Genomic DNA, 22,167 nt, shown 5'->3' on the forward strand with positions numbered 1-22,167 from the left:
ACATATCAGTGTAATGGCATTTAGTATCTACTCACACCAGATACAAAGGGACATTCAGAAATTGTTTCTTTCAGGGTGTTTATAGTCTACTAAGTGATATAACACATACACTTGTGAAATGCAGAAATGCTAGAGACCATGAAGGGGGTGAACAATACATTTGAAAAATTAAAATGGTGAAAAAGCACTCCAGATGAAAATGGAAGAGAAGGAATGGAATATGTTCCTAAATAGAGAAAACAGCAAGAACAACAACAACAACAACAAAGGTGGACTTATTTTTAAAGGTCCTGCAGCTGAAAAAAAAAGATTCATAAAGGTGATTTGAAGGAGAGGAGTCTGGGAAAGTAAATTGACCAGGGACTGATTTAAGGACTTTAAAGAGCAGTTGGTTTAATGGCTTTTACAGCAGGCAGTGGCTGGCCTTCATAGAATTAGATCAGGTGACCAACTTGGCTGGACTGTGCACCTCAGAAAAATGAGTCAGAAAGAAAGGTGTAGTGTGCTTTGGAGAAACAGGAGAGTGGTGACACAACAGTAAGAGGGATGACACATCCCCAATCTAAAAAGAGGTGGGGCAGTTATATAATCTGTCAACTTAGCAAAGGGGTAGAGTCTAGCCTGTCAAATCAACTCATAGCCAATAATGCCTTTGTGTGGGCACGGCCTTCTCCTGAAGATTCTGGGAACTCATGTCTTCCTCTCTGGAAGTGGAACACACACTCTCTCTGCTTGACATTCCTGTTGACAAACCACATGGGGCTATGCTAATGGAAGCCAGAGCCCTGGAGCTAGAGGAACCACATAGAGACCCATGCCAGCACTGAGATGCTTCCACTACCACTGGATCCCACGACTGTCCACCCACTGACCCATGATCTTCGTGCAGTCAGCATCATCACATATGTTGCGTACATCTGACGAAGAATTTATAGACTGGTACAGGACATATGGGCTAATATCAGACTTATGGACTTGATCTGGACTGGGCTGGGATGTTTTCTTAATGTACAATTACTCTTTGATCAAAAGCTCTTTCTTATACATACATGAGTGTCTCTGGATTTGTTTCTCTAGTCAGCCTGGACTAACACAGAGGGTAGAAAATTTGAAGGCACTCATTCTGCAGAATCTGATTTTCATGTTAATCACAGAGGTCACATGGTCTATAAAGAGACTGGCTGTTTAAATAAGGTAACACAGATTGAGAACAACGGAAAGAACGGTTGTGAGGAATGTGATCGGCACTTGGTCAAACAGTAACTAGGAGGACTGACCACATTCAGAATCTATTTGGAGGAGGAAGCATGGCTCTTCTTCATTGTGAGGGGGGTGCAAGTTGACAGAGCAGGTGATCAGTCTTCTCGTTACCGTTTCGTGCATGTTTTGATGAGACTTATCCAGTGCAGTACCCTCAAGGCACCACCGCCGGTTCCACTTTCTCTCTGTTTCCTCTTTCCTTGCTTTCTTCTCTCGTAACCCTCCAAACTGTCACTGGGGAATTGCTGCCCTTTTGATCTTACTTTACCACAAGAGTTCATTCAATTCCAGACCTGAAGGCTGAGGAAGGTTCATAATCTGAGGAGAGCCACTATCTTCATCCAACCTATAAGCCTGGTCTCTTGGGGTCTTGAGTTTTTTTGTAACAGTTTTATAGGGATATCCACACATCATACAACTCAATAGTTTGATCCTATTAAGCATAGTGGCATGGTTTTGATTTTGTTCCATATTTGTCTCACTCTATCCAAGAGCTTCTAATGAGATCCTTTTCAGGGTAGTAATGATAGCCAGACACTAGTTCTTCTTGTTTGCATGGTCCTTAGTCCATTGGACTAAGAGTTTCAGTGTATCTTTTGATTTTCATTTTTCTTCTTTCTTTTCAAGGGGGAGAGACTAATGGTTGCACCTTAGATGCTTGCTCATAAACTTTGAGATCCAAGTCTTGACACGGAACTCATTAAGGGATGCAATTAATGTAGTTTTTGACCCACAACTCTCTTTTAAGAGCTCCCGATTCTCAAGTGGGCCCTTGTTCGCTGTCTCCCTTGCTGTACTGCGGGGATCATATATTTTTTATGCCCTCCTCTGACAGGGTGAGCTATTCAGCAGTCTGGGAGGGAATTATATGTCTTTTTTTCTTCCTAAACATATTCATATTTTTAAAAATCCTGAGAAATGTGAGTTGGTTTATTTTTCTAAAACACAAACAAAAGAATAAACATGAGTAGTTCTATAGTTTGCCAGTGAAGCATGAAGGAAAAGCTTATTTTCCTTACCATTTGAGGTACTTTTTGATTGTAGGATTTAATGGATTCTGCTTTATATTGCTGACTGCCTGATCAAGCAACGTCTCAATCATTTGATCAGATTCAGTGTTGGCTAAGTCTGTCTCTAAGGAATGACACAAAATACCTAATATAAACAATGAAATTTTATAAGAATAATCCATGCAGGATACTGAAAAAGAAAGTATAGGGATATGATTCCAATACCCATACTACAATTAAGGCTGTGCAAGCATTACATTGGAAACCCCAGAGTCATTAAAGTAATGGACCCACTAGTAATATGAATGTGGAAATCATCAGTGATATAACTCACAATCAGAGGAAGATTCTTTATCACCATTATCTTTTAGAACAGAAGAGTTACTCATAAAACCAGACACCATAGAAGAACCTTTACACACCATGTGTTTTGCCCGCCCCCGCCCCCTGCCCCATAATTGTCTCATGGTAAAATAGAAAAATGTTTACTTTTATTATTTTCAGAGCCTTCATGGTTATGCCCGAAGTGTACAGAATCAACTAATTTATACCTCTTTGCTATTTCGATAATGTCTTTAGGAAGCCTTTTGATATCCCCAAAATGCTGCTTTCTAACTTGATCACATTGGACCCAATCTCAATTTTGGATGTGTACAGATTACATTCAATCATACCCTTCTGCATGCTCCCCCTCAAGTTTACAAAAGAGTTTTCTTCACTTCATAATCTTTTAAAATGAAACTCCACTATTTCCTGCAAGAATTTTTCAAAGAGGAGCATCGGCAGACATGGTTAAATGCTTGGCTGCTAACTGTAAGTTCAAAGCCATCAAACATTCTGAGGGAGACTATGATATGGATTTTGTTTTTAGTTATCTCTGCAGTCTTCCTTGGAACAGTCTTCAATCTGCCAATTTCGGTCTGTGTAAGAATTCAACACTCAGAGATGATGTCATTCTTTATCAGTGTTTGAATATATGTTCTTCTTGGTGTTTGATTTATACTAGCTGTTTCTTTTGCCTCTTAGAGGTGCTCTCTCAAGCTTTTAATTCAAGCAGAGCTTTTGGTCAATTAACTTCTTAGATAGTTTTTACACACCTGCTATCAAGGTGGACTTGCTTTGCTTGTATATGTCAAATTGATGTTTTCTTACCTAAAAGTAAGATGTTATGTTTATCTCTGCTGCATTTCACCTTCTCTTCATTTTGGTTTGTTCCAATCTTTGGAGAGCTCCCCTTGGAAACAAAACCAAGCTATCTTTTGCTTGGGTTACCCCATCAATGGGAGAATGTTTTGTTCATTCTTTATAGAAATATTAAACATGAGAGAACCAAGTACAAAGATCTGGGTCCTTCCTAGACAATTGCTTTAACATTTGTTGATTTATTTTTGGTAGAGTTAATATTTGGTGTTTGAAACATTTTTCCTGGGGTCTGGGTGATCCCATTAACCAATATTGTTTAGATGCAGTTCTTTAATTTAAAATAAAATTGCATCTCACCATTATTAAGAGAGAGAGAGAGGGAGAGATTGGCAAAGGCCTCTCAGAAGTCAAGATTTGAGTTGTACTCAGATTATACCGATTCTACTTTTTGTTAAATTCTTAACCTAGCTTTGAGGATAAAGAATCTGAGTCATGAAAACAGAAATGGATGGGTTTTCTCCATGCACACCCCAGATCCATTGCTGTACTTTCCACTGACTCCCATGCACACCCCAGATCCATTGCTATACTTTCCACTGACTCCCATGCACACCCCAGATCCATTACTATACTTTCCACTGACTCCCATGCACACCCCAGATCCATTGCTATACTTTCCACTGACTCCTTTCTTCGATTGGATGACTGAGAACCACTGTAACCACTTGTCCTAAGATGATACCCTAACCTCACCTTACCTAACTACTTCCTGTAAAACTGGATGTGACTCATAGCCACACTGTGGGGGTTGGAGTAGAATTGTACTTCTTAGAATTTTCAATAGCTGATTTTTTGAAAGTAGATCATCAGACTTTTCTTCCAAAGGCCCCTCTGTTTGTGTTCAAACTGCCTGCATTTTGGTTTACATCTGATTGTGTTAACCATTCACACAACACTCAGAGACTCCAAGATAATCCTTAGGACTTCATGACTAAATCTTCCAGTTAGGGTGCTAAGAAGTAAGGTGCCCAAATTTGAATATTTGGATTCAATGGATATTTCCAGTTAGAATTGTAGAAGCAATGGGAAAGAGCATGGAGACCCTTGAGCAGTGCAGGCATAAACTCTCACTTTCTGGTCAGGTCCCCTCTGGGAACAGCTCTTAATTCGCTGACTGAATTTACTCTGTCTCTTGTTGAAGTGAGTTCGATTACTTTGCACCAATTTGTCACCTCTGAAGCAGTCGGCCTTCTTACCTGTGGAATGCAAATGTTGGTTACCTACCCAAATCCATTACCACGGACTCAGGTCAACCTTGCAAGGACATAGCACCCTTTAACATTTTACCATAGGGTTTCCAAAGTTGTTGTTGTTGTTGTTCTTCTTCTTCTTCTTCTTCTTCTTCTTCTCCTCCTCCTCCTCCTCCTCCTCCTCCTTCTTTTTTTGTTTCCAAAATTTTAAATCATGACAGAGGCTGACCGCAAAGGGATTTTTCTTTGACGAAGCTCGGTGGGTTTGAACTGTCATTTTTCTTTCAAAAAGCAAGCGGCACTGTGCTGCTAGGCAGTGGTTCTCAACCTGTGGGTCGTGACCCCTTTGCGGTTTGAACGACCCTTTCACCACAGGGGTTGCCCGATTCATAACAGCAGCAAAATGACAGTGATGAAGTAGCAACAAGAATAATTTTATGGTTGGTGGTCACCACAACATGAGGAACTGTATGAAAGGGTCGGCATGAGGAAGGTTGAGCACCGCTGTGCTAGGGCCACGTGATGAGGTCATGTCGATAAGAAGAACGTTTCCATCTCTGGCTTTTTTAATGAAAGACGAAAGAAAGTACACTGGAGGGGTTGGGACATTTGAATGCTTGTTATTGCTGCAAATAATAGTAAGCAATTAGGGGATCTGAGACGTTGACTCAGTGACAACCAAATGATGACGATGCCTTGACTACATTTAAATTAACCCATCTTTAAGGGGCTCAGTAAGAAAGTGTCTCCTGAGCCAAATCTCCCCATCATCCTATTTACGGTTCTGTACAGAAGATAGCTGGAGCTTTAGTGGCACTGTGGTGAAGCACTTGGCTGCTAACCAGAAGGTCAGTGGTTGGAATCCCCGAGTGACTCCAAGGGTGGAGGGCATGTGAGTCAGCTTCTGGAAAGAATTCCAAGTTGGGTATTTTCTGGGGCAATGCGGCTCTCTGCTCTTGATTCGAGATGAGTCAGAACCAATTCAAAAGCCATGGGTTGTAGAAGATAATTGGCAACGTTCCTTGACGAAGACAATTTCCTCCTAAAAAGTTTGTTCTTGGGGTGTTTCTGGGTTTTATTCTCACTTTAGTTTTCAGGTCCATATTTCTGGGTATAGTTTCCCTTCATTTGTACATTTGAGTAATCCTTCAGTGACAGAAAATCTCACAGTAGGGTGGGGCCATTTAAAATGCCTATCCGGCCCTCAGATATCATGTGTGAGACAGGTAAATTGGGTGAAAAATAAATAGCTGTATTATATGAGCAAAGATGGAGAGAGTTGGCCTCTTGTACTTTGGGCACATTATCAGGAGACAGCAGTCTCGTGAGAAAAATACCACGCTGCCTGAAGTGGAGAGGCAACGGCAAAGAGGAAGACTCTCTCTGAGACAGATTGATTGACACAGTGTCTGTCACAGAGGCTCAGACAGAACCATACACGTGAGGATGGCACAGAACTGGACAGCGTGGCTCACAGGGTCACCGTGAGACTTAACGAACTTGAGGATACCTAAGATCAGCAACATCAGGTGACTTCTGTGTGTGAGATGAATGTGGGAGGTGCTTTGTTCGACTCTGCAGAGCTAGGCAGACATCGTTCTACTCCAGAACTAGGTGCAAGTCTGAAATTTACATAGACCACTGGGCATATACTAAATAAATTTCAACCATTTACTTTAAATTTTAAAGTATGAAAAAAAATTTCCAAAGAGAAGCATTTCACCTGGTTATCCCCTGGCCCCTCCATGTTCATCACAAAGTGACTGGGTGCTTTCCTAACTTGTCACATGCACTGTTGACTAGCTTGATTGTATTTTCCCGCGGATATTCATGGGCAGTCTGGAGGAAATGGTCTGAAGGCATAGAAAATGACCCGTCGGGATTGTGGCAATGTCCCGAGCAGTTTGTTGTTCTGGTGAATGCAATGCATACGGGGGCGGCATGTGGCTGCTAGAGAGACTTGCTCATGTCTGGGGTCAGCATGCGCTGTTGCTGCTGTTTCCTTTCAACGTTAGTTCATGTGCTTAGATGCTGCGGAGTCCAAATGCTGAAAGTCCAGCGCACTGAATTAATCGATCTCCCCTAAATGGATTGTCCTGTAGAAATGGATATCGTCCCACCATGCTGTGAGCTGCTTAATACCGACAGCTAAAATACCTGCACTGGTGATGAACTCAAGTTAGAAAGGGGGATTAGCACGCTGTTTCTGGAGGCTGCCCAAGGTGGGAGGTTTCCGGGAGGCTTGGTCTCAGGAGGGCTCATTAAGGAAAAAATGAGGCAGAGAAGGTTCTGCCCATGTGCCCTCTCTGCCTCTGCTTCCTATCTGCCCCACACGCTGTCCCACCTCCTGGCTGTGATGTGCTTCAGGGCCCTGGGTTGGTCACCGACAAAACAGATGGGTAAGTGGGAAGGCGTTCACATGTGTGCGAGTAGCAACACACACAGCCCATCTGATCAATTCAGAGGGAAAAAGGGCCTTGTCTTCATCCCAAAGCACTCCTGTTTATTGGGCCCTTAGGCTCTCCAGCAATTTATTCCCACCTGGACACAATTCAAAGTGTGAACTTGGATGTTTGCAGGTCTCCTGGCTTCTGGGCAGGGTTGTCTTGGAGCTGATAATTACTATACCTCTCGGCTGCTCACACCTGGCTCGTGAGGAGGCACACAGGCACTCATGCGCTGAGCTTTAGCTACAGAAAAGAGCGCCTCCGCTGAGCACTGAAATGGTGACCCTGTCCAAACATCTGACACCCATCTTTCTCATAACGCTGTCATCCTATCAGCTGAAAAATACAAACCAAGCTTGTCCATCTTGTACTTAACACATTAAGTCACTGCGTGGAAATTACATGGACACCTTCATTGCTTTCGCTGAGGAAAGTTTGAGGGCAGAACCACTTCCCAGAGGAGCGCAGCACACACCGTGGATGCAGCAGCAGCGGTGCTCCTGTGCATCTGCCCAGCCTGCCATCAGTCAGCCCTGCTTAGTGGGAGAACAGGGAGTGGGGGCAGATGGCCTGTGAGACCTGGGCAAAAGTCACCCCAAAGCAGAGCACAGGAGAAATGACAGTACCCCTACTGTGTGTGTGTGTGTGTGTGTGTGTGTGTATGTTCATTCCCAGGGGTGGAGGAGAGTGAGGAGTAAACACCAGGGTGACGCTGGGGGCTGGCCTTCCCAGGTTTGCTTTTTGAAATCTCTTCTGACTGGAGATAACCACATTAAAATAATGTCCAGATACATGGGCAAAGAGCACAAAAAATAAGTTTGGGGTTTTTTTTTGCCAGTCTTCTCCCTCACAACTAACTCAGTGAAGAGGCTGCACGTGGGCAGATAAGTGCTTTGAGCAGAGGAATAGATAGTGGTACACCTTGTCCCAGGGAGTTTCTCTAAAACAAAGTAGTACTTTAATTCATTGAGTGATATCCCTTAAACAAACAAACAAACAGAAAACACTGCCATCAGTCAATGCCAACTCATAGCAACCCTATAGGACACAGTAGAATTGCCCCTGTGACAATACATGTGCAAATGTGCTCAACACAAGGGATGGATTATGATAAGAGTTGTATGAGCCCCCAATAAAATGATTAAAAAAAAAAAAAAGAATAGCCCCGGTGAGTCTTCCAGACTGCAACTCTTTGGTGGAGTAGAAAGACTCCGTAGACCTTCCCTTCTAACACTGCCCTCTATCCTCACCTCCTCTATTGCCATGCCTCTGGTGCTAGGGGACAGAGTGACCAGAGAAGCGAGAGTGGTTCGTGATTCTGCTCCTGTCCGTGTGTTCTGTGTTCCCAGTGACATCCCCACCAGGGTGGAGTCTATTCTGACCCACACTTACCCTAAAGGACCGAGTCGAACTGTCCCCTAATGTATTAGTCTGGGTACTTTGGAGAAACAAATCCACAGCAACTCATGTATAAGAGAGAGTTTTATGTAAAGAAAATGTGCATCACGAAAACATCCCAACCCAATGCTGCCCAAGCCCACAAGTCCAACATTAACCCATTAACCCAACACCAGTCCACAATGTCTTCCACCTCACAAAACAGAGGCAATGATGCCAACTGCAGGAGGAAAGCTGAGTCAGTGAATAAGCATCTCAGCACTAGCAGGGGTCTCCACACGGCTGCTCCAGCACCCAGGGCTGCATCAGGATAGGTCCATGTAGCTTCTCCTTGGGGATGTCTTGTAGGAAGTCAATCTTGCAAGCTGAAGCAGGGAACTGGTAAGGCAGCTGCACTCTGGTGCGACCATCACAAAGCAAGAGACCCGAGAACTAGAAAGGCGAGGCTCACCACCCATTTATCCCCCCGCCTTTAAATTACCCCACATGTGATTATTGGCCAGGCTGGCACAATTAACTAACTCACCAAGGATTTCCAAGACTATCTAAGTCCTTGTGGAAGTGGTCTGCCACAGCTTTCTCCCACGGAGTGACACGTGGGTTCCATCTGTTCACCTTTGGTTAATAGCCAAGCCCTTTCTTTACCCACTGTGCCACCCGGGCTTCTAATTATTACCAAAGAAACTATATATGACAGTGGCGAGGCTGGAGTTGGGCATGAGGTGGCCGGAGTAGAGGGCGGGAGGCTATCTTTGCCATACAGTTCTGTCGGTGTCAAGAGAAGGCATCATCCATAGAACTCGTCTTTCCCTTTAAAACCACACTACGGTTTCATCATAAGAGGAGCATTAGGATGTGAACAATGAAAGCAGATGCATTCTCTCCAAAGATGTGCAGCTGGGGGAGGCAGGAGTGTGGCATTTGCATTATCAGAGGATCTTCTTTCCTCATTGTTTTGTTTCTGAAGGGGGGGGGGCGGCGCGCACAGAATCATAATTGCCCATGTGTTGCTTTCTTTGTTTTGTTCTTCCCCCCAGCAGCCGACAACCATGTTTTCTTACGTGGTGTAATCTCATTACACACTTTCTCTGTGACTAAAGCCATAAGCTAACAGTTCATAAAGGGATTACATAGAGTGGCTTATTTTCCACAATTTTCGAAACAAGGTTATTCAAGGATACTGCTTCAGTCGCCTTCTTTCCCTCTGGGTCTGTGTTCTTGGTCTTTGGGTCTCCACCTTTCAGTGTTTGCCTTGTCTTCCTTTCTGTTGCGTCCCACACTCGTCATAAGAGATTTTCTACAAGAAACAAAGTGCTGGCCTTCTCTTCTTAAAGGAGGATTGCTTTAAGGATTATCATAATGTCACCAAGGATTTGAGGACTGATCAGCAATGCGCATGTGCATATTGAATACACAGAGAATGGGGTTGAGGACAAGAAAGCAAACAAGGTGTCTCTAGAAGCTGCTGCTTTCCCCAAAAAGAGTCGGTTATAAGATAGCATTGATATTGCCTCCCCTGTCCGTGCAATGGCTTCAACATCAAGGGCAAATAAGCGTTTCTTCTGCAATGAAAGAAACCAGCATCCACCCACATAGTAAATCATGGTGATGAGATCCCTCAATAAAACATCTTTTTACAAGGCACTCCATTAACCAAGTGCATCCTTGTAAATTGAAGCCAAAATTAAATTAATCACAAGCTTGCATTCTGTAATTAAAATTCTATAGGTATATTAATTCAAATATAAATAGGCAAGTATAAGTTCATTTTTCTCTCTCGGTGGCGCCTGCACCGTGCACGAGAGCAGCAGTAAAAGAGCGGCTCCGTTGCACTCCGTGGTTGAGGCGGCATAGGAAGGCCTCACCAACTTTCACTGGTATCCTGAGCAAGGCTTAAGTTTCAACAGGTTTTTGTTTGTTTGTGTTGTGAAGGTGTTAAAATTTCAGTTGCAGGGAAGTATCTTAGTATTGGTTAGGAGTTTGTTTTGTGACTTAAACTGAAGCGGGGTTTAGATTGTATATTCTCTGAGCCATCACTCCGACTTTCACAATGTTGGTGGGACCTTCCTGTGAGTAGATTCAAGGGTCAGATAGAACTGGGAGCTTTGGTGGACAGAACAGATGCTGACATCTACTGTTTTGGTACCCGGGGTAAATGTTCACTGGTCAGTCACCTGAGAATCATAGAATAGTAGACCTAGAAGAAATGGTATTATTATTAATAGCTTTGTAAGCCAGGACTTGGAACATTGACCTTAGTCAATCAATAAACACATATCTGTCAAACTTCTGTTATTCAGTAATGATCAAATTGAAAAGCACAAGAGAATAGGCAGCCTGCACAATCATACCAGGAGGCAAGACCCACAGACCTAAAAGCTTAACTAGACAGAGATGCAGGTGAATGCCCATAAGGTTATGGCATCGTTGCCATTAAGTGCATGCTCGTTCCAAGATCATAATCTTTCATTTGGAATTGTTGACTTCTCTTCTATTCCTACCCTCCCTGACCACACAATCTGCAGCATTACCTGGCCAGAGCAATGACCAGCGTGATCGTTGAAAGTCTGAATTGGATGACCTTCTGCTTACTATCTTGCCATTCCTCCTCACTGCATGTAATACAGCCCAACTCCTTCCTTTTGAACAGCCCTCGCCTTCATCTCTCAGTCCATCCCTCTCACACTCTCCTCTCCTCAGACGCATCAGACTGTTCACAGCTCAGGGGTTTGGTTGCAACTGCTTTCTATAGCAGGGTTTCCTATCTTGAAGCTGATGATTGAAAGGTTTCTTTCTCAGAGAGATCTTCCCTTACTTACACGATCTAAAGGGGAGTCTCTCTTACTTGTTAATCACTTTACTCTTGTCCTCAATCATCCTTTTCAGAATTTGCAATGGCTTTTATTTCTATTTAAATGTTGGCTGTCTTCTTCTGGCAAAGTTGCATTCTGCAAGGTAAGGACATGGCGGTCTCTTTAGACCATTGGATGCCTACAGCAGTGCCTGGGATAAAAGGAGAAGGTGAGTAATTTTGATGATGAACTTACCAGCCAGTGTAATGCTAGTAGACGTTTGTGATGTTGACACTGCCTTTAAGATACTGATGGTTGGTTGGTTGGTTGGTTGGTTGGTTGGTTGGTTGGTTGGTTGGTTGGTTGGAGAGGAATTTGTTTGTCCCTAAAGACTCCAAATCCATTTCAATTTTACTTTTCCTCCTATTTTGTTTGTTTTTTGTTAACAACTCAGACCACTACTTAGCATTGAGAGATAAGGAATCAGGAGGGATTTTTGGTTCGGTTTGGTTTTTAAAGAAACATGCTATATATATACTTACACAGTTCATCTCCAGAAGTGAAATCATCGTTCTCAAAACATTTTCTTTCTACTTGAGTCCTTGGTATCAGCTCAACAAATGTACAAATGTGCTTGACACAATGGATGGATAGATGGATTGTGATAAGAGTTGTACGAGGCCACAATAAAATGATAAAAAAAGAAAAAGAAAATGTAAGGAATGAAAAAGAGAAGTGAAATCAACAATATCCCATTAAACCATCCATCTATATGGTTCTCTTTCTCCTCCCACCTCATCCTTTCTTCCTCAACAACCCACCCTTGTTCACCCTCTTTCCACCCTCAAGATACTAATTCATGAATGGTGGGCTCCAGATGTCTTAAATGTAGAAGAAGTATACTCTTTTCATAATGTGTTGAATAGCGAGATGAAGGTCAGATGGAATTATTTTGTTATATGAGGGTGTTTGTTGCTGGAAAAATGTAATGAAAAGGTAATGCATTTTATCCATACATTTTTGATACCTCCCAATAGCAAGTGAGTGCCACTTAATTAATTTTCCCACATTAGCCTTGCAGAGGACCCCCTGCCTGCATCTTGAAGACTAGAGAGGAAAAGCAAATGAGACTCACTGGGCGCTGGTGATTCGGTTCACTCTCTCAGGCTTCCCTTTGAGCAGGCAACTTCTGTGCTAGACTGGCCCACCCCAGCTTTTCCCTGCAATTCGGCAGCCTGCCTGGGGTCTTTCTGTTCACTGATTCCCTCTGGTTCTCGCCTTTTCTTTGAGAAATCTTTGAGGTTCTGTAGAAGGTGATAGCTCTGGTATTTGAAGTGCTTTCATAGCTTTCTGAGCAAAGGTATTTTCCGTTAACCTTTGTATTTCTCCTTTCATGTCTCCATGTTTGAGATTGCATCAACCTTGGAAATGGCGCCTATCTTTCAAAAGATGCTGTGAATTCTTTCTAAATTAGAGCATTTCAATCAGGGTGACCTGAAGATTTTTCATTTCCCCCTTACCACACAGCAGTCTTCTAAAAAGCCTTGCTGTGTGCTGATAAAAGTTTAACGTACTTGGAAACTTTTCCTTATTATGAATTTCCATTAGGAAAATATTTTGCAAATGAGTCATGTACAAGGGCCCAGGCTTCCCATGCTTCTTGCTCTGCAAGGAGTATTCTTTTAAACACTTCTTTGTCTTGCTGACCATATTTTTATATACTGTACAGTGTGTGTTTGTTTTCACTGATGTAGGCAGCTGGCTGCAAATATGAGCCTGTCATAAATTTGTTTTCATTTGAGTGGGTAGCCACTCCATGTAGTCGTTTACTACCAAATACTTTGTTAGTGTGCAGACTTTACATCAATTCCAGCTGCTGAATGTACCCGTCTCCCAAGTGACTGCCACCCTTCCCACTCAGTTTTACTGAAACGAAGCTTCAGGTTCCTTGGAGAACAGAGGTCTGCAGGGAGAGAAAGTGGCTCAGGAATTTTACAGGTAGCAAAATGATGAGACAGGCAACTCGTTTTTACTGGAAACAGCTGGTGACTTTTCTTGGTAGAGGAGCTAGCCTGACTTCTATCGTCTTTTGATTCAATCTCAGTTTCCCTCTGTAGAACTCTTTGCCAAATGGAGTTGACGTGTTGTCATCCTTAAAAGGCTGATGTGTCTGGGGCTGCTGACATGAAGCTAACATGGACATCTATAAGAATGGGCTACCACGTGCTTGTGAGTACCGAAAAGCAATTGTGGGCCACTCAAATACCAGGCGAAGATTCATGCCACTCTGCAAAATCATTCTATTGCAGTTGGGCTATTGAGCACACGTGTTTAAATTGGCGTCACTTGGGGGACCATCCTGTTGGGTAGGTGGCTTTGGCTGGAAGCTTGTTTGCCCCTTTTGGAAAGTCATATGTCTTTTCAAGAACTGGAAGGAATTAGAATTAATCTGACTTTTCAAAACTTTTTTCTCAGGATATCAGTAAATAATTTACTAATTGGCCCACTATTGTGTTTTATTTTTCCTTTCTATTCATTTACAGTGTTTTTGTTGTTGTCTTGTTTTAAAGAAAAAACAAACAAACAAAAAAGAGAGCCATCACTCTTTATTTCCTCCCCTCTTTTCATTCCTGATACCAATCTTGCCCTTTCCGGATATATTTTTCCTTTTCCTTTGCTTTTCTTTGTACTTCTTGGTTTAGATACAAAAATACTCACTGAGGTCAAGTGGGATTTTATGTTGTTTTAATTGCCATGGGGTCACTCTCCAATGGATGCCAACCCCTTGGCAAGAATGAAGCACTGCACGCCCACCCCTCACCCCCACCCCATGGCAGCACCACGATCCACAGTGTTCCCTGATTGACACTGCTGATCCTTGATCAGGTCAAACCTTGTATTCTGAAGCTGAGCCACTCACAAATGACATGAGGAGAAACAAAGTATCTATAATTTAACAGAAGAGAGAATACGTGCGTGAAACTTGCATGAGAACAAACACAACGTACCTGTTGAAATAGACATTTAGAACAGAGCAGAAACCTGTAATGTTAAGTGACTGAAATCTACACTGAGAAACTTAGTTATATTCGAACAGAAACATATAGTGAATGTTTGGACCATTCAGTTGTTAATCCTGATAGGGATTTGTCCACTCAGATAGGAAAAGACTGTAGATACAAATTATGAGGTTCCTTGCAACATGAATACTATAGTTAGGAATTTTATGAAGATCTACGGTTCCCACTTAGATTCCCGGCCATGGCTGTACACTTGAGCTGATGACTTGATTTTGTAGATGCGCAATGGGGATAATAATAGTGTCGCTATGAAGGAAATTTCATTAAAATCCCTTCTTACCACCCAGTAAATTCTAGCACATAATCACCCTGTAAGACGGAGTCTTGCCACATGTGGCCTTTGAGCACAATGCAGACCTCAAAAACATTTCTGGAATTCAAGCATTTCTACCAGGTGGGTGTTTCTTGATCATTAGCAAGGAGTCTCTCTTTGGGATCACTTGGAAAGCAGGTCACCACATTTTTTCTCCTGTGCAGTGGCTAGTGGCTTTGAACAGCACAGTTTTGGATTAGCAACTTAGACCTTAACCATGGCACCAGCAGGGCTCATTTTAATCAAGTTAATGAGTGCAAAAATACAAAGTCTACTACCTGGCACCTAGTAGGGTACATGGTCAATGTCATAGTGCTAAAAGATAAGTGAAATTCAAATGGAAAGCTGCTTCATTTGAGCAAAACAGAACTGGTGTTTATTGGCTTCTGTTCAGGCCTGTATGATGGGGAGTGTCCAGAGTCATCTTCCTGAAGACAATGGCAGGTTTCCTTGTGTAGTCAATTCTTGGGAGATTGATGGGACTTTGTACTCCTACAAAGAGTTACAGACTCATTAACTGACATGGACAGCTCTACCTGGTCCTATGGGGCCACTATGAATTGGCATCGACTCAATGATAGTGTGAGTTTTGTTTGTTTGTTTAGGCAATTCTTAGAGTGTCTCCGGAAGAAGCATTGAGAAGTTGAGATGCTGAGATTTGAACCAGAAGATGATGTGTGATACAGGAAGTGATGCTTAGGCACATATTCCCTTGTTATGTTAAATGTTAATTTGCATATTAATTAACATGTATGTGCCACAGAAGTTGCCTGCACTTTAATTTCAAAAGTGACTTCATTTTCCAAGTAAACCCCCAAAGAGACCATAGAGTCAGTGTTTTAGAAGCACACACCACGTGGAAATGTCTGAAATCCAGGGACTACAAATCAAATGTTCTTCCAATCTAAGTATTCTAGTCCTAGGGGTTAATATCCTATGATCCTCTCTAGTGCTGTACCCTTGAAAGAAGTCCCTACCAGCAAGCTCCCCACCCCAGCTTCCAGACATCTCTCAGGGCTCTTAGACCATTAGCCAACAGCGGGTATTTGAAGACCTAAGCCTTATATTTGTTTTGCCCTAACGAAATGCTCTCAGTATAAATGTTTTGAAGTCTGAGGCACTGTTTCTGTTGCATAATGTCTAATTGTTATTTAACTATCTGCTAATATTAAATATTTGTATGTCAACCCAATAGCCAGGTTTAACTAATAAAGAGACAAAAAAAAAAAAAAAAGACAAGGAAACAGGTAAGAGGAGGGTGCCGAATAAATGGAAGCCAATCCGGTTCTTTGAACAAGAGGTCTTCCACATGAATATTTTCCAGAAAGGGGCGGCACCTTGCATAATCTGTGCCTATTGGCTTCCAGCCAAAATACTCTACCAAAGAATTACTCTCTCCTTCTCCCTCCCCCAGCAGTACTAATCTAAAGAATATTAACTGGGAGGGTGACACATGAAAAGGTGACCTTTTAGCAGTCCTAGCCCTTGCTTAATTTCTCCATTTGTTGTCTGACTGATTTCCTCCCCATAGGAAGACTCCCCAGCGATGTCATTTGCTAGGCTGGTCTGTGATTTGGCTTCCATCTCAGGCTGAATTTTACTAATTTTGTCACCATTGGTCTGAAAGTGAGGTATGTTGGCTGACTTGTTTTTCAACTCGATGCAAATTAGTTTATGCTTGGAAATTGGCTGATCTTCACACCTCAATTGGGAAAATGTCAGGCTGTATTGATTGGCCAAATGAAGGGCTCACCAAGGTCATGTGCATTTGAGATGCTTTTTCAATGGTCCTCAATCATCCATCCTGGGGAAGCTGAGTCGCATGACAATAACATTAGGACAGAGAAATGAGCCTATGCCAGCCAAGAACAGGTCTTCTCTACCTCTGGGGAGTTGTTTTATCCAATGGAAGGCATTTACACTTACACTTCCCCCGACCTGCACCCCCACCTGGAAGCTTTTCTCATGACTACTTCCTTCTCCAAGTTCATTCCCATTGATTTACGAATGTCCACCTGAGCAGCAAAGAAGCCAGAGAAGTTTGTTGTTGTTTCCAATCTAGGCTGATCCTTATCACATCTTGTTATATAAAAAAAGGTTGTGCTATCAGGACACTCCATTTGTAAGGATGCATTCACTAGGATGAGACTGCTTTTAGAAAATAAGTTCTCTTTCCCAGCTTCCCCCATTCCTCATAAGTGGTACAATGTGTGCACATGGCGTAACAGTAAGCAAGAAGAGAAGCTCTTGAATGGATAGGTAAATGAATCCAAACGTATTCCAGTGTGCATAAATAAGTATAAACCCATTGGGTTTTTTATTGCATGTCATTTTTCCTAGGGAAAATACAGAGCCAGAGTAGTGTTTGGTAAGTGTCATTGAGTCGGTTCGGATGCAGAGTGACAAGAGAATCAAACAATGCCCAGTTTTGCTCCATCTTCACAACTTGTTAGTATGTTTCAACCCATTTTAACAGCCATTGTATACTTCCATCTCCTTCGGTTTTCCTCTTTTTCACTGCCCTTCTACTTTACCAAACAGGGTGTCCTTGCTCAGAGACTGGTGTCTTCTGGTAACAGGTGCAAAATACAAGAGACAAAGGATTGCCATCTTAGCTTTTAAGGAGCATTTGGGTTGGTACTTTCAATATTCTTCACCAGCACCATATTTCAAATATATGCGTTTTCCTTCAGTCTTCTTTATTCATTGTGTAAGCTTCACTTGCATGTGTGGCAGTGGAGAATACCTTGACTTTGGAAGGTACACCTTAGTCCTCAAAATGACATCCTTGCCCTTCAACACTCTAAAGAGATCTTGTGCAGCAGATTTACAAAGCCATGCTTTGTTTGATTTCTTGATTGTTGTTTCCATGAGCATTGATTGTGTGCCAGGGCTCATGACCTCAGCAAACAAAATAGCTCCTGAAGCTCCTCACATTGTACCGCATCTCATAGCAATAAGAACCTCGGGGCTATTGAAAGACCCAATAGCAAATAAGTAAATAACAATGCAGTGGGTAGTAGATTCCAGCTCATAGTGACTTTATGAAACAGAGTAGAACTGAGTTTCCATGACTGTAGATCTTTATGGAAGAAACGACGACTTCTTTTTGGCAAGTCACCAGTCGTTTGGTTAGCAGCCCTGTGTTTAAGGATGGCACCTATGAAGCCCTGGCCATACGTATATGACAACCTCAATAAGCAGGTGCTAGATCCTATTCAGGATTCCCCAGGGGATTTAGATGGTTCCTTGCTTGACGACTAATGGAAAGCTTGGTAGTTGAATCTTATCTAGAGACACCTCCGAAAGAAAACCTAGCAATCTGCTACTGAAACTGTAGGAAGAGCATGTCTACTTTGCAGCCAGAAGGGGAGTAGGGGTCAAAGTCCACAGCAGGGAGTTAGGGAAGGTCAAACCAGGAGTGGGAATGAGAGAAGAGAGCATTTTAATGCTAGCCCCGCCCTGACTGCCAAGAGAAATTGTCTGTGACAACAGAGCATCTTAGGCACCCAGGTCGAGGTGAATGGAGATGCCACTTTCTCCCAAACAAACCGCCCAAGGAGTTGAAAGTATAGGGTGCACTGGGGATACCTTTGTTTGGAAGAGTCACCCCCCTCAGCACTAAGCCTCATTCAGTGTATTCCTTCTTTTTACTGGTGTCCAGAAGCTTTCGGAGATAATCTGAGCAGTCAGTGAACTGGTGAGTCTGTCAGGGCAGGAATAGTCTAGATTGTTCAGTGTTTGCCCTGGGTCTATCAGCAGCAATAAACTTTAATCGGTTAGGCACTTTTGAAGCATACTACTGTTTGCCAAACACTATTTTTGGCAGGCATCTGTAACAAAGCCTAATGCATTATGCATATTATTTTCCACAGTATTTCATTGTATTAGCACATGTAGTATTTGTATGGAATTTTTTGTAAATTCATTACCCAAGTATTATCATATTAATGACTCTGGTTAAGAAAAGTATTAAGAAAACTATTAATATTCATAGAGAGTCTACATCCTACGATGGGGAAATGGGAATCATCTGTTATCATTTGAATTTCAGAAAATATTAGCATGTGTATGGGGGGAAATGCACATATAGAAAGAAGTAACCAGCAAAATGGAAATGAACAACAACCCTTGAACAACTCGGATGGCTCCTTGAACACTGAATGTTCACTTTCATAATTGTAATGACAATCGTTATTACACATTTAATTATAGGGAGGAATTTGTTTTACTTAACAGCACAATTTAGTAGTGGAGACTAAGGACATTTCTTTCACTCCTCTGTGTATGATTTCTTTGATATTCTGCTCAGCTAAATTATGCTTTCTCACTTTTCCTCCCCTGCTATTTCTGATCCTTCCCTGAAGCGTACAGGGCATTGAGCCTTTGAACTTTGCTTAACTCTTTTCGTCGCTATACCTGCAGAAGGAGACAAAGATTCACCGTGGTAAAATTATCTGTCTTGACTGGAAGCAACTTTGGTAATTCAATTCTCTGGTGAATGTAGGATTTTAGGTCTATGAAATGTCTCTCGGTGTTACTCTGACTATTCTTATAGCATGAAGCCATGGAAATTAGTGAGAAATTATTGTCTTTGTCCTGGTGGGGATTGCATTATTTCCAATGGTTTCTAACACCTTGGTTTGTCTTGTTCCCCTAAATTTGATAAATGTCTTGAACACTCTACCCTTTAGAAACGATTTTACAACACAATAGGTTCTTACTGTCAGGAAATGTTAGAGCTCTTCTTCTTTTCACAGGTTTTGATTCAGATAACACCTCTCTCCAAGAAGCTCAAAAACTCTCTGCTAGTCTGGTTTTCCATAGCTTCCCAGCCGCGTTTTGATGTAAGGGGCCTGGTTCTCTCACTGTGGTTAGACAAACATGCACAACTCTTCCCATTGTGCTAGGCAACAAGTGACCGAAAGAACTGTCCCAAGTTGGCCACTAGAAATATGCACCTTGTCTATTTGGATAGGCAGAAAATAAAGCATGCTCACTCTGTGACATAGAAAGAAATTACAATGTGACTCCAGGTAGAAGAAAAACAGGTTCATTCTGTTTAAACAGAGACTTATTACATTTATAAAGGTAATTGCTTTTAGTGATACAATTTACTTGTCTACAGTTTAGTGAGAACATACTAACAGAATCTTCATTCCAGTCCCTTCCTGGCTGTGCAGCACGCACACATTGTTCATAAGTCTTTCTCTATGAATCTTTCTTCCTGACTCGTGTTCTATTCTGACTATGAGAAATCAATGAGACCTTGTGTTTCATCTTGTGTTTCATCTCATAATTCTTAACGAGAATTTAACTCCCTGTGTGACAAACCCACTGCTGTATTAAGCATCTTTCCCCAAAATTCATAAGATGCCGAGAACAAATATGACACAGAGGAAATGCTTCCTGCTCACTTTGAGCCTACTTTCTTTTACATGAATACGTTTTTTAATCTGAATTTTTGTACAATGATCTAGGGAGAACTTCCTTTCACATAAGCTATTTCCTTGCTGTGCTTAGAGATAAAAGAGAAATTAGAATATTCCATCAGAAATTGAAAATGGCGACTCATCGAAACCATTCAAATTGGAGTATTTTATCTACACCGGAAGGATATGTCAATGCTAAGACAAAGGGAGAATGTTTTATAGATGTGTGGAGAGTCTCATCAAAGGAAAGAAATCAGTGTCTCCAGGCTGTTGGACAGAAGCTCACTGCAGGGCTATCATTTGAGAAGGGGTATCTGAGCCTTTTGAAAAGACTCCAGATATGATTTTCTACCAGATCTTCAAAATGTTGACCCAATGAGAATAGGTACATTCAGATGATTTCTAGGGGACCATCTCTGGAAAATGTTAGTAGCTTTTGACCAAGAATATATCACACGTACACATCCATTAAAGTTTTAGTCTTAAAGTTGTGGATAGAAGAACTTGTAAAATATTAGGGTTGGAGGCCATTTTCTATCCCTGGGGACATCCATTAGAACCAGCCTGTGATTCTTGGCCACACGCTATAAGTCAGAATCAACTCTGTGGCAATGGGTTTTGTTTCTGTTATGGCCCTTGATATGTGTTCTCCTAAAAATGTCCCTTTCTTCCTGAATGCACATGAGCCTAACATGAGTATGTCATGCCTACAAGCCTGTGGTCTCCCAAGCCTGGCTGCAGTGTTCCCACCTACGAGGATCACAAAACCATTCCTTGGTAGCTGGTTAATAGTTTGGAGATTTAAGTAAACAGACATAGACTTAGCCTTGGCCACAGACAGAATCCTGTCTTTGTCTGCAAGCCAATTTGAAAGCGAATGGATCAAAGCATTTGATCATTGTTTCCCTACCACCTCTCCTCTCACAGGAGAGGTCAGAAATTAGAAGAGGTGCAGGTCAAGTTCCAGGACTTTGGGGATAGGGGTGACGTGTCCAGGATGCACTGCCCCTCCTTTTCTCCTCTGGGACTGGCCAATGGTTCCATCTCCATACCCCTGATAATGACAAAGGAGCTCCTACCTGTTGGGAAATATGCCCCTTGGGTTTGCCAAAAGCGTCTATTGGTTTGAACTTATCAGAAGGTAGGGAGAGCATGAAAGGAGGCGAGGATGATGTGTGAAGAAATCACTCACACTGGTGTGTCTGACTTGATTTCCCAGGAAGCTGTTTACAGGGCTCTGCAGGGGATGGATATTGGTGGCAGTTTGGGCTGAGGTAGAGAGAAGTGTCTGCCAGTGGAACCAAGCAGACAGCATCTTTGAACTCCCTTGGGCTGCATCCTTATCAATTCTCCGGACTTGTGTGCACCCGCTAGAAGCAGTGAACTAGTTCAATGGCCAAGTCCATTAAAAATTAGGTGAACACTGGCAGAAATTTGTTGAGAAAGTGGCTTGGAAAAACTGTGAAAATCATATGCATTAGCACTGACCCTATAAATGACGGAGCTGCCAAAGGGGCAGCTTCCCCTTTGGCTTCCGTTTTATCTCCTTTGTAGGAAAAAATGGAAGAGGTTGTCCTCTTGTGGCAATGCCTGTTGGTCATTCATTTTTGGAAGCATGTGATGCACCCGTTGATATTTGTCTTGCCCTAAATTCTCCTAAAGTTTCAGTTTTGCTTTCTGATGTACACCCAGGAAGCCTTGAGGGATCCAATTTTAACTTTGATTCAAGTAGCAACCGTATGACGAAAAAGAGGGTTCAGTTCAGTGAATGATCAATACAGGATGAGAGATGATAAGGAACATTCATTCACCATTTTGATCTCTCAGCTGGAGTAGCAGCACGAATTCTAAATAATAGCTGATCCATTCGGGTGCTCTTTCCAGCTTGAGAGCTCTGCCTTTCGGGAAAGGTGTCATCTGAGCGGTGACCCTGTCAGGCTTATTGTCTACAGAGGCACCTTTGCAGCCTTTGACATTCAGGCTCCAATTCATGTTGACACTGGACATTCCTCCTCATGGTCCAGCCTGCAGCCTCAGCCCTC

The 22,167-nt window shown here is 42.4% G+C and overlaps 1 protein-coding gene across 1 annotated transcript in view; it reads left to right on the forward strand.

Annotated features, from left to right (window-relative positions):
* Positions 1-11,471: 11,471 nt before the first annotated feature.
* The window catches only part of LOC123522379 (netrin receptor DCC-like), a 287,250-nt gene continuing 276,554 nt past the window's right edge, over positions 11,472-22,167 (forward strand). The window contains exon 1 of the mRNA XM_045296051.1: positions 11,472-11,529. Coding sequence (XP_045151986.1) covers positions 11,472-11,529 — 58 coding nt within the window. The remainder of the gene's footprint in view (positions 11,530-22,167) is intronic.

This window comes from Echinops telfairi, unplaced genomic scaffold, assembly GCF_000313985.2.
Source record: "Echinops telfairi isolate 266 unplaced genomic scaffold, ASM31398v2 ScPeMD7_7400;HRSCAF=8409, whole genome shotgun sequence".
Lineage (NCBI taxonomy): Eukaryota > Metazoa > Chordata > Mammalia > Afrosoricida > Tenrecidae > Echinops > Echinops telfairi.